Source organism: Helianthus annuus, chromosome 5, assembly GCF_002127325.2.
Source record: "Helianthus annuus cultivar XRQ/B chromosome 5, HanXRQr2.0-SUNRISE, whole genome shotgun sequence".
NCBI classification, from domain to species: Eukaryota; Viridiplantae; Streptophyta; class Magnoliopsida; order Asterales; family Asteraceae; genus Helianthus; species Helianthus annuus.
In genome coordinates this window covers 160,705,312-160,718,402 of record NC_035437.2, presented here as the reverse complement: position 1 = coordinate 160,718,402, position 13,091 = coordinate 160,705,312, and the positions used below count along the sequence as shown (strand labels likewise).

At 34.5% G+C, this 13,091-nt stretch overlaps 1 protein-coding gene across 2 annotated transcripts; it reads left to right on the top strand.

Annotated features, from left to right (window-relative positions):
- The first annotated feature begins 6,739 nt into the window (after positions 1–6,739).
- LOC110941556 (labd-13Z-ene-9,15,16-triol synthase, chloroplastic) lies at positions 6,740–12,828 on the top strand. 2 transcript variants are annotated; one of them, XM_035990338.1, is made up of 2 exons: positions 6,740–7,724; positions 11,973–12,828. In XM_035990338.1, exons 1-2 carry the CDS (start codon positions 6,783–6,785, stop codon positions 12,606–12,608), a joined length of 1,578 nt encoding a protein of 525 aa, XP_035846231.1. In that variant the 5' UTR covers positions 6,740–6,782; the 3' UTR covers positions 12,609–12,828. The 2 variants fall into 2 exon arrangements, with proteins under 2 accessions (XP_035846231.1, XP_022038887.1); XM_022183195.2 differs by having other exon boundaries at positions 6,742–7,724; positions 11,988–12,828.
- The last annotated feature ends 263 nt before the right edge of the window (positions 12,829–13,091 follow it).

Sequence of the window (13,091 nt, the reverse complement as noted above, 5' to 3'; positions counted from 1 at the left end):
GTCATCATCATCATCATTCCTAACATCTGTTTGACTGTTCATAGTCATCATCATCTAAACACATGCCACCACAACCAAAACCACCTCCGGCTGCTATTCCTAACATCACCACAACCACCTCTGGCTGTTGTTCATCATCATCCCAACATCTGTTCATAGTCATCAACATCAAACCCTAACTTTTACCATCAACTACCACCACTCCCACCTCCGGCTGCTGCTAATCGACCACCATCACCATCCTGCCGCCACCACCTGCCATCACAACCATTCCCCACCATTTAAATTTATGTTTCTTATCAACCCAAATATTCATCTTCCTCAAACAAACCCAAACTGGAAACCCTATCCCTTTAATCAATAAATTCAAAAACCACAGTTGATATTCAATGAAATTATGAGAGGGGTTTTGATCCCCTGAGGAAACCAAACTCAATGATGTATTGAAACATTACCGGTGTGAGATTTAACTGTTTTTCCGACGGGACGAGTAAGAACTCCGGTGGCTCCGGCGATTCTCTGATGTAAACGTTCGGATCTAAATGTTCAAACTATAGCCGTTCGATTAGGGTTTCAAACACGATGGCGATGAAGGTTCTTATCGACAGTTGAGTGGTTGGTTCGAAGTAGATGGGGTTTGGTGTAGGTGATTTCGATTTTGCAGTGTTGGACTTTTATGGGTGGCAGAGGTGATGTAATGGTGGTGCTCAGAGGTGACGGGGCGGAGCCGTAGTGGTGGTAGGCTTTGGAATGTGTGGAGGTGGTTTATGGTGGTGATGGTGCATAATGGTTACGGTAGTGATGGTGCATGATTGTTGTGGAGGTGGTGTTTATGGTGATGAGAATGAAGATGAATCTGTATCTTGAGAGAGAGAGAGAGAGAGAGAGAAGAGTGAGGAGAGAGAAGATTGAGTTGCAGGTGGTTTGGGGAGATGATATAGTTGTCTTTTGTAGTATATTTAAATACAAATTAAATGCAAATTACCAAAATGCCCTTCTTTTATTTTAAAATTACCAAAATGTCCTTTAAGTTAACATACATTATGGATGGAGTTAAGCACGTGGAGCAAACTGGCGATAAAATCAAAACATCAGGGAGTAAACTGGCTATTTTTAAAGGATTGGGGCAAAACCGTTAAAGTGAGCAAACCACAGGGAGCAAAACAGAAGTTTACTCTTGTATATATAATCCGATTTGAAACCCTTTAATATATATACACACATAGTGGAGAGTTCAAATAAGAAAAATTAAAAATTAAGAATAAAAAGAATAAAAGATATAATTGTAATTTGAACAAATCATTAAATGAGTCTATTATTTATTTTTGTTATTCAAATTAATGAACTCTAATCATTAAATGAGTCTATTATTTATTTTTGCTATTCAAATCATTAAATGAGTCTATCTTATGAACTCTAATCATTAAATGAGTCTATTATTTATTTTTACTACTCAAATCATTAAATGAGTCTATTTTATAAAATAGTTGTGCACCTTACACAATAAAAACAATCTTGGACATGATCTTACATTTTCAACGTTTCTTACACCATTAAAACAATATTTTGGTGTAGGATACAGAATGTGTAGAACTCAAACACTTTTAAATAATTTTGCAACTCATAATAAAATATGTATAGGACACAAAATTTTTAAATAATTGTCATTTCTAAAAAAAATTGTGTAGGAGTCAATACATTAATGATGGTGAAGGAGTAATTTATGGTTGCATTAATAAGACTTGGGTAACTCCTTAAAATATTTATTAATATTGTACATCAAAATATCTATACTACCCTTAGTAATTAAAGCATTTATTAAAAGTGGACAAAAATGATATCTTGATTCACAACCATTAATAAAAAAATATAGGGTCTAGATTAATTCATTTTTTCTTCTTTTAAGAAGATTCTTCTCAAATGAACCTCCCCGTACACACATTTATCATATATGAATTTGTTGTGTATACTATATGGTTTGAAACTTAATATGTTGCAATATTTAGCTACCGTTGCAAGTTAATTATTTATTTCTTGCATAATAAACGGTCCTATGCATCACATTTACATTACAATCCATAATAATGATTTGGTCCAACCCCAACAATTAATATGCATTAAACGCCTAAACGGTCCCTGTGGGTCAAATGTTGGAATCAAACCTTGTGGAACCGAACCCACCATGTATTAAAAAGGGTAGGTTCCGGTTCTTGAAATATGCATTAATCGGTTCTCAGGTCGGATCGACTCCAGTCCGGTTCCGGCGGGTCAGACCCTTTTGCTCACCCCTGGTGGTCAGTAGTACACTTTTTGTTTGATTATAAAAGCAAATTGTATAAGTTGGTTAAAGATTAATTGAATTAAACTATGCTAAACAAAATTACAATGAGATTAAAAAAATAAGACACACACAAAAGAGAGTGGAAAGATTACGAAGATAAGAACACAAAATCAGCTTCGGTTTCAGGTTTGGTTACTAAGGTGCAAGACTCAATTAGTAATAACAATTTTTAAACGGCTACTTAGACATGAATTATATCGATCCTTACACTAAGCTAGAGCACGGTCCATAAATCACACAAAAACAAATACAAATCAAAGGTCTATGAATGACACGCGTTTGAAGAATACACTACTTCACAAAGTCCATGGGATGCGTTGTATGAGTTTTATGAGGGAAATGAAGTACGGATCCAAAATAATCAAGATCTAGTTCAAAAGGAATACAACATTTTTGGAAGTTGGTGAAAGTCTGTCAGATCACATTACAAGGTTCATGAATATGTTAACAAAAATGAAGACTGCTGGAATTCCCATAACCAAGAGTGCTCAAATAAAGAAGTTGCTAGATTTGCTTCCAAAGGAATGGAGCGTTGTGTGCAGTGCCTAATGATTAACAAAGATATCATGAAAAATCCCAAAAATCTGTCTGTCCTCATTAACACTTTGAAGTCATTTGAAATGGGTATCGCAAAAAGGAAAATGGATCAGCTAGGTTTATTAGTGCATTTTCTGTGTGATCATAGCTTAGAAATCTAATATAGGTAATCAGTTTTGAGTCAGTATGTGTTAGGACATAGTTTCAGTGAGTTTCGTAGAGTTAGAGAGTTGATACGTGATCGTAGAGCATGACTCATGTGCAGCGCGTGTGTCATTCGCAATGTAGACTAGCGCATTAGGCAAGTCTATATAAGAGTGTTGCCATGCACAATTTTAGGTAGTGATTCATTTTTGGAGCTTTTAGATTGGAGATCAATTGTTGAGAAATTTGTCCAATTAGAGACATAATACGCAAAACATTTATTTAACTTTGTCTTTGTACGATTACAAGCTTTGTTATTGGATACCGCACTTTAACAAGGTAAACGTAAAATTTGGTAAATTTGGACGGGTTTGTCGAAGATTTGGACAAATTTGGACTATATTGGACGTTTTTTAAAAAAATGGATAATTTGACCGTTAAAATTGCCTAAAAAACGAAGTATTATAATCCTAAAATCATTACACACCTAAATTGATCAAAATCTTCATGTTAAAATCACCAAAAATCGCAAAAACAACATGTCAAAATTTAAAATTTGCTGCAAAATTGCGCATGACACCATTGCGCGCCATTTGATCGATGTCAAAAGGTCGTTCAAAACAATTATAAAATGAATTCCTTAGTACATTTACTAGCAAGGGTAAGTAGAGTGTCGAACAATGGGGAGTTAGTGGAAAATGTTAAAGTTCATGTGTTCCATTATTTAACTAAATTAAAACTATTGTTGTTTGATTTTATTGAAAGAATGATTATGCAAGCAAGTTTTATTGTAAATAGTTATGAGAAACAGTATCTACTTGGGGTTTTAGGTTTAACAAAACAAGTTGATATTATTAACCTAGTGTGAACTCATTAATTAAGGGTCACTATGTGTATGATTTAACAAGTAAGAATACAAAACCAAACTTAATGGGATCGATAAGCGAAAACATAAACCAATAAGTGTCGTAAGATTATCAATGTAATGTTTAAACAAAACCAAACTGTTTAAATGTCAAATCACAAAGGAATCTGACCAAAACTTTAAGGGTTAACAAACTCAATCCCAAAAACATTATACAACAAGTATCAACACTGTTTATCACAAACCCTACACCCATGGCTGATCACAAGTGTATTAGTCACTCATTGGCATACCTGAATCTTCGCTGATTGTTGTTGTAGATCTTGAATTCATCCAGGGCCGTCTTCGAAATTCTAGAAAAAAATTTTTGGGCCCACGGCGAGAAAAAAATCGGGCCTCTAGAATATAACTCATATGTAAAAAGTCTATAGACGATAATGCGATAATAATTGTTATGAACCCAAAGACAAAACAAATACTATGTATAGATATGAAAATGTCTCTTATATAGGTTCAACCAGCTCTTTCAGAAAACATCGAATATTAAGAAGTAACATTTAAAAAAATTAATAAGTTATAATTTAATCATATCAAGTTCAAAAGAAATTTGTAATTTATAATAGATTTAATGCATATAATAGAATTGCTTTTTGTCATAGATCAAATGATATGATTGTTTATGTGGTTGAGGCCCACATGTTATGTTGGATTTGGGCTGGAGTCATATAAGAAAGCTTGTTTTATTTATATCATTTCACTCATTTACGGTATTCTTATTAGTTTATTTATTCATTTAGTATATATATACGTAATAAAATATTAATAAAAATATGTATCCAGGCTGTCGGAAAGACTAGGCCCTGGGCCGTCGTCCACCCCGCACTCCCTCAAAGACGGCCCTGAATTCATCATCTAGAGTGCTTGGAACGGAGTGGAACACCTTGAAATTACCTCTAGGATGCCTAAAAATTGTTGGTTGGTGGGGGGGGGGGTGGAATTAAATTCGTTTTGGTAGGTTAGGTTTAAATGAGGCTAGGCGGCATATGGTGCAATGTCTCCTTTATGGACATAGTTTCTCCCCTATCCTGATGACAACTTTGTGTTTTTCCTTTGATGTCCGTCCCTATGGGCGCCCGTGTTGTACTGTTGAGGGAGCACATTGCGCCCTCTAGGGCATAATGTGCGGCCTTGCCCAATTTCTTCCTGTTTCTTCGTATTCTCAAATCTTATGCTATCCGCTTGTTTCCAAACCTTTGTTTAGCTTCCGGAACCCTCCATTAAGCTCCGAGTACCTGTAAATCATTTCTCGTGATTAAATACTTAAAACCTCATTGTTAACCACATTTCCATGATCCACCTCACAGTTGTTTTTCTTTGTGTTGACTGTTGACAATTCGCATTTTTGCAAATGAATTATTCAACATTTTTATTTTAGAATTTTAGAGATTCTTATGGTTTTTGATTTTTTTTTTTTTTTTTTTTTTTTTTTTTTTTTTTTTTTTGAATCGCTGCTATTTTATTCAAATAAAACTAATTGGCCAGCTAGTGGGCAGTGGCTAAAAGTCCCAACAAGAAAAGTCCCAACTAGAATACAACAAAGGAAAGCGAAGCGAAAACAAAACGAGTACGTAATGTTTTTAATGTATGGTTCTCCAAACGAGTTGGAAGAGTAGTATAATGCATGGTTATATCACGGTTTATTTTTCTTTGAGTTGACGGTTCGCATTATTATTGCTTTAATTAATTCCTTTTTTTTTTCATTTTTCATAAAAGAAACCTTGAATATGTGATTAGCATTTTCACCGAAATGTTCAAGGGGTTATTACCTTTTATGATAATCATTAAATCCATAAATCATTTTTGAATACACAAAGTGACCATTTTTGTTTGAGGTCGGTTAATGATTAGTATAAGTTTCAAACTACGTTGTTCAATGATTTTTTTTAACAGCAACAGTCTGCACACCTGGAATCACTTTGGTATATGGATACTTTTCCGTCCCGAAGAACAGAACCTGGTGACCGGCCCACCCGCACAGGAGGAAGCCCACAACTAGGAAAGCCCCTGGTTCATCCCAGAACAAATTTTGTTTTAAGCAAGACTCCAATCCATGATCTTCTATTTAGAAAGTCATGCGGCTACCACTCAATCAGAACGTTCGTTCGGTACATTGTTCAATGATTTAATATATAAAACTGGTAGATTAAGAAAATTTATAGATAAGCGGTAATTTTCTTTGTGTCTTTTACTTTGTGTTTGTTTTACTTTGATGTATGAATATAGTTTTTCAAATATTTGGTTTTGCTATTAAAAAATAAGCTAGTGACGGAGCTTATTATCCGTTTACCTTATATCTTAATATACTATACTCAGAGGCGAAGTATAGTGGGTGCCTGGGGGTGCACTCGCCCCCCCCCCCCAATGTTTCGGTTAGAAGTGTATAAGTTTTGATTTTTCGTCTGAAACTTTTAAAATTATATATGATTGCCCCCTGATTATTTTTCCTAAATTGTATATCCTAAATATTTATAAACTTTGTATATAAATTAATGATTGGTTGTTTGGTAAATATACACTTTGTTTTATTTGGAACTATTATTATATGACCCGACCTGAATCGAATAGCCGACCCGACCTGAAACATAACGATAGGAAAAAAAAAATTTGGGTCCCGTCACTTTACGCCCCCTCGAAACTTTTGATCAAGCTCCGCCACCAACTATACTTCTATAATTTGCAAATTTAGAGAGGAATTGATAAAAAGAAATAAAAAAAATACCATATATCCGTTCAAAAGTAACGATTACCATATATGCATGAGCATGGCCCAGCCGTAGCGCTTATAAATGCACCCATGGACTTGTAGCATTGTACTCAAGTTCAATCATTTGCAAAATGGCAGAACAAAATAATAATGTGTTAGGGTGGTGGGAAGCCATTAACAACGACAACGAGCTAACCATGTTAGTTGTCACCACTTTACTGATCTTGGCTATTTTATGGTACAAATTCATACTATCGAATCCCTCAATAAGTGCACCTCCATTGCCACCAGGTCCCCGTATGCTCCCAATCGTGGGGTACCTTCCATTTCTTAGTCCCAACTTGCACACACAGTTCACCAACATGGCTCACACCTACGGCCCCATCTTTAAGCTAAAGTTGGGTAGTAAACTTCATGTTGTGATAAATACACCGGAGTTAGCAAAGGAGGTGGTTCGTGACCAAGACGAGGCATTTTCTAACCGTGCCAAAACCATTGCCGCGTCAGTAATAACTAACGGTGGCCAAGATATAGCATTTTCGGACAATAATGCCAACTGGCGTAAGCTTCGTAAGATAAGTGTTCACGAAATGCTAAGCAACAAGAATATTGAAGCAGGTAGTTCTGTCAGACGCGACGAAGTTAGAAATGCCATCAAGAATGTTTTTGGTAGAATTGGTACCAAAGTTAACATTCGTGAGATTACTTTCTCCACAGAGACAAGTGTGCTAACAAGAACAATTTGGGAAAGCAAAGGGGTGAAAAACAACAATCTAGCAGCTGAGTTAGATATGATGAGTGCAAAGATTGTTCAATTACTTGGAAGGATGAATTTATCTGATTTCTTCCCTATTCTTGCACGGTTTGATCTACAAGGAGTTGCGAGGGACTCCGAGAAGATACGTAACAAGTTGGATCAACTTTTCACAACCATCATTGATGATCGAATCGAATCCAACTTAAAAGAGTCAGAAGACGAAGAAAAGAAAGATTTTTTACAAGTGTTATTAAACTACAAGGATGAAAAAGGTGCAATACCACTTAGCAGGGACGAAATAAAGTTAATTCTCTTGGTAAGATTTATTATCGTATGATATAAGTCACTAAAAGGCCAATATGATATTTCTTAATGGTTTTACATTCATGTCCTTTCTTATAAATATATCTAAAAAAATTTGGAGAAGAATAAAATAAATGGACACATCCTATAATTAAATATATCTAAAATATTGGAAAATAACAAAAAAAAAAAAAAAACTTTTGAGACGTCTTAACAAGCTTAAAAGTGTAAAATTGAAAACTTTTGTGGAGTGCCTCTATGTTAGATAAAAACTCAAAAGTTAAATTTTATAAATTTATAGGTTAGCTTGATATGTTTTTACTTATTTTTGTTTTTTAAGCCTAAAAACGTGTATCTTAAAAGTTATAAAAGAAAAATAAAAGTTGATAAAAATATTACAACAATAAAAATAATATAAAGTTATGTAAATTAAAAAAAAACAAAACTCTTAAGGACATTTTAGTAATTACATCAGAAGGGAAATTTACATATTACACTTATTTCCTATGTGAAGGGAATTTAGAAATGCACTTGGCTAGTGTTTCATGGAATGAATCACTTTAGTGTAATATAAAATATGTTTGATTGTTATGCACTAAGGGTATAAGGAGTGGTTAATCACTTGAGAATAATAAACTAAAAAATCAATCAATCAAAGTGTGCCACGTCAATCAGTGAAAAATGTTTAAAATATGCTGAAAAGTGTTAGTAATGGTTAGACACTTGCTGAAGTGGTAAACTTTTCTTTTATTTTTTGTAAACTAGTATATTTAATATTTAAGTTAAAAAATGTAGAATAAATTAACAATAACATTACATTAATTAAAAACATTAAAATTACATTAAATTAAAAAACAATAAAATTACATTAACTTGAAATAAATTAAACTAGTCTTCATCGGAATCGACCAAAAGGTGGGGTAAATCTTGACTTGCGAGATGATTTATGAGATCGTGTTTTAGTCTCCAATTCGTGTCTTCATCCATCAACTCGCCTAACACCGTATCGTCTAGAGCGAGCTCGACCGGAGGATCGCGAATGTGCACTGGTGCTATCGCGTTTCCGTCGTCTTTCAAAATCATGTTGTGTAAAATAATACACGTGTACACAACACTCCTAATTTTTCTAACGGTTCTTACTCGCATCGACCGACTCAATACACCCCATTTCCCCTTCAAAACACCAAAAGCCCGTTCGACGTCTTTTCTTGCCGCCTCATGTTGCCTCTTGAATTTCTTTTCGTCTAATTCGTGAGGGTATGCGATTGACTTCACAAACACGGACCACGGAGGGTAGATTCCATCCATGAGCAAATAACCACGTTTTTATAAATGGTTGTTAACGTAAAATGGACATTTTGGTGCGGTTCCATTTCGTTCCGTTAAAAATAACGGAGATTGTTGTAGCACATTGATATCGTTTTGTGAACCCGGTGGACCGCAAAAAGCATGGCAAAACCATAAGTCTTGAGATGCAACCGCTTCGAGCATAACAGTCAGGTATTAGTGATCTCCTCGCATATATTGGCCTCGATACTCTATCGGACAAAATCGCCAAACGAAATGGGTGCAATCAAAGCTACCGAACATACCTGGAAGGTGATGTTTTTCCTCATGAGCTTCATATAAAAGTGCCATGTTGTGGCTTGTCGGTCTACGTAAAAACTCGGGAGCGTATATTTTGCAAACCGTGTCGTAAAAATATTCTAGGCACTCGCGGAAAGTTCTTTCAGCCATATGCAAGTACTCGTCGTTCTCGTCTGGAGTGTTATCAGTTGCGAGCTGTTTAATATCCGATGTCACCTTTTGCAATGGCGTAAAGCCCTTCCTACCTCGCGCATCGAGGGCCTCTTGAAACCACGAGTCGTTCTCTTCCACGTCGCTCACAATTTTTAGAAACAAACGTTTCGACATACGGAACCTATGCCGAAAAATATCTTCGTTGTATTTCGGGTCTTCGACAAAATAATCTGCCATGAGTGTCTCATGCCCCACCTCACGTTGACGTTCAATATATCTCCTTCGGTTAGATGTGCCCGTGTCTTGAAGTTCGTCGTCTTTGATGAGATTTTGGAAAAAAAGAATGCTACTATCGGATGAATCGTCGCTACTCATGGGTGGGAACCATAACGAGAGTTCATCCGCCATTTTGTTTTGTAATAATTGGGTAAATGTTTGGTATTTTTTGGTTTGGTTGGGGTATAAATTTGAAGGTATTTGGGTATGGTTTGGTTTGGTATTTATAGTTTAATCTTTTAAAGAAAAAAATTTTTTTTTTTATTTTAAACGGCTATAAAGCTGTTACACATGGGCCCAACGGTCATTTTTTGACCTTTGTCGATCGGTGAGCAAACGCCGAAGGATTAACCAAACCGCACGGCAAACTTGGTTGGCGGCGGTGTTCCCGAGCGGCAAACACCTTTGCCGCACCAGTTTGTCGCCCCACTCCGTATCCCCTAAGGCCACTTGGTATACTCTAACATTCATAGGTGTTAATCCTAGTTGGCATCTGTTAACACTTGTTATACCACTCCTGAAGGCTGTTAAGAGGCATTAAAAGTCTCACATGTTAAGAAGTTAACTAGGAGAGAGAGGGAGTGAATCAAGCATTGCAAAATTTACACACACACGCACAACATGCTATATATATATATATATATATATATATATTAATTATTTTAAAGGGCATTAATAGGGGGTTAAACCATTTTTTTATTGTGAGGTGAAATGAAAAAGGGTCAAATAAGTGATATGATGCCTACATATAGTTAAAGGGCGTAAAAATATACTCATAGCCTAATGGAATAAACCATTTCATAAAGAATGTGATTCCATTTCCTTCCATTTATAGTATTTTCAATGCTTGAGAGTATTTTCTTTTCCACTCCTTCAAGAAATAAAAGAAAAATGAACAACAATAATAATAATTGTATTTTCATTGTTATATAATTATTGTTATTATTAGTATGAATAATAATAATAATGTTATTTTATCTTATCATTGTTATTTATACTATTATAATTATATTTATAACCTTTATTATATTATAAATATTTATTATTATATTATAAATTATTAGTATTGTTGTTATTTTATTATTCTTATTGTATTATTCTTACTATTATTATTGACGACGACGATAATAATAATAATAATAATAATAATAATAATAATAATAATAATAATAATAATAATAATAATTTATTCTATTCTTACATAATAAACAAACAAGACAACAAAATGTAATTATTCTTTTCATTTTTTGTTCATTATCTTACCTCGTCCATTCTATTTACTCATTCATTCCATTACCTCACATCAAAATGAAGGATGATTTAGAAACTACACTTAACTGCTATTTGTATGATATACAATATCTCATCGAGTTTACCCAAGTTTAATGGTAATCACAACCTTTCTATCATGAAGCATATTCTTCGAAGTATTGGTGGTACCGTCAGGGGCGCAACTTAGTGTATGTCCGGGGGGGCGCCCGCTCCCCCGAACTTTTCGATGCGTAGTGTTATGAACAGTACTTTCGTATAGAAATTTTTTAGGTATATATGTCCCCCCCCTCCGGTTTCTGAAAAATTCGGGGGGGGGGGGGAACTTCGCCAATGGGTACCGCTGATCCAAGTCTTCACGTCTGTTTCATTTGTCGATCATCTAGTTACATATACCCAACGTAGATTAGGCTAGTTGACCCAATATTCATCAATATGCCTTTGGATGCATGATATAAGTCGATGATGGTTTTGTTTTGTAGTCCTCCAATTGTTAACCAAAACACCTAATGCCAATCAACATTGTCTTTTTATATTCAAAAGAAACTCCCGGGGATTTGTTTCTAGTTACCCAAATTGAGACATCATTGGATGGGTACCCTTCCAAAAAGTCTATACCCAGCCAACAAAATTTTGTAAACTTCTTGCGAGTAAAACAAATGATATTAATTGGTATATATAAAAGTTTATGTATTACAAACTATAGTTTTCTAATATAACCCTATCATGTAAATATTATATAATATATCAATATTTCCCTAAATTTCACTCCTAAATCTTTAGCCACAGAAATATACAAACCTGTAAAAACTTAAAGCATATACAAATTGTCTAATCTCCTCACTTTTTAAACAAAGTCTTAACTAGCTTCTAACACTCATATTAGCAATTTTTACAAAATTGATTATTGTTATACATTTTCGCGAAGCACGAAGATATGAAAATAACTAATATGATTTACTAACAACATGGTAAGACTTTATTGTATCAGGACATTATGATTGCTGGAACAGAAACAAGTGCAACAACTGTAGAATGGGCGATGTCAAATATTATGCAAAATCACAACATAATGAAAAAGATTCAAGAAGAACTGGTAGAAATTGTAGGACTAAATAACACCGTCGAAGAATATCATCTTCCAAAACTAAAATACATGGACGCAACAATTAAAGAAACCTTACGTATGCATCCTATAGTCCCTTTCTTAATCCCACGATCACCAAGCAAGGCATGTGTGGTAGGTGGATATACCATTCCAAAAGGTTGTTCAATCTTCTTGAATGTTTGGTCAATCCATCACGATCCGCGGTACTGGGACGATCCTTTGAAATTCAACCCCGAGAGGTTCTTGACAAACAAAGGGGATTATAAGGGAAACAAGTTGACGTTTTTCCCATTTGGATCAGGAAGAAGATTGTGTCCAGGTATTCCATTGGCCGAGAAAATGTTAATGCTCATATTGGCTTCACTCTTGCACTCGTTTGATTGGAGCATACCCAAGGATGAAAAACATGACCTTACCGAAATATTTAGCATTGCACTGAAGAAAAGGAAACCACTCATTGCTATTCCATCTCAAAGGTTGAAAGATGTGAGCCTCTATATGTAATCGTATATGACTTCTCTATATGGTTAAGATCCAAAATAGTGCTATGAATAATGTAGTTATGCTCATCGAAAGTGTACCAATTTCGATAGTACGTGGAATAACCCATTTAAGGTGTATGTATGTCGTAGAATTATATCCAAAGTACATGGAATTACCCTTTTAGGGTGTATGTATGTTGTGGAATTATATGATGTTATCAATATAAACATTTATGTGGACACTTATAGTAATATATGTTTATCAAGAGAAAATTTAATTATATATAAATTTAAGGCACATCTAAGACACATGTTAGGATCTGAGTTTTAACTTGTGTTTGTTCTATGTGATGAAACAATGAAATATTAGTAAAAATAGAGATGTTATGGATAATAATTATGAATGCAACAGAAATTAAAAACAAACACAAGCCTATAAAGATATCATACTATTTTCTATTGATAATTAAAGAGATTAAAATTACAGATATGATTATACACTCCT

Excerpts from the sequence above, each read along its gene's own strand:
- LOC110941556 (XM_035990338.1), top strand. The coding sequence starts at position 6,783 with ATGGCAGAACAAAATAATAATGTGTTAGGGTGGTGGGAAGCCATTAAC. Across the intron at positions 7,725-11,972 it reads AAATAAAGTTAATTCTCTTG|ACTTTATTGTATCAGGACAT; the intron begins GTAAGATTTATT and ends CAACATGGTAAG.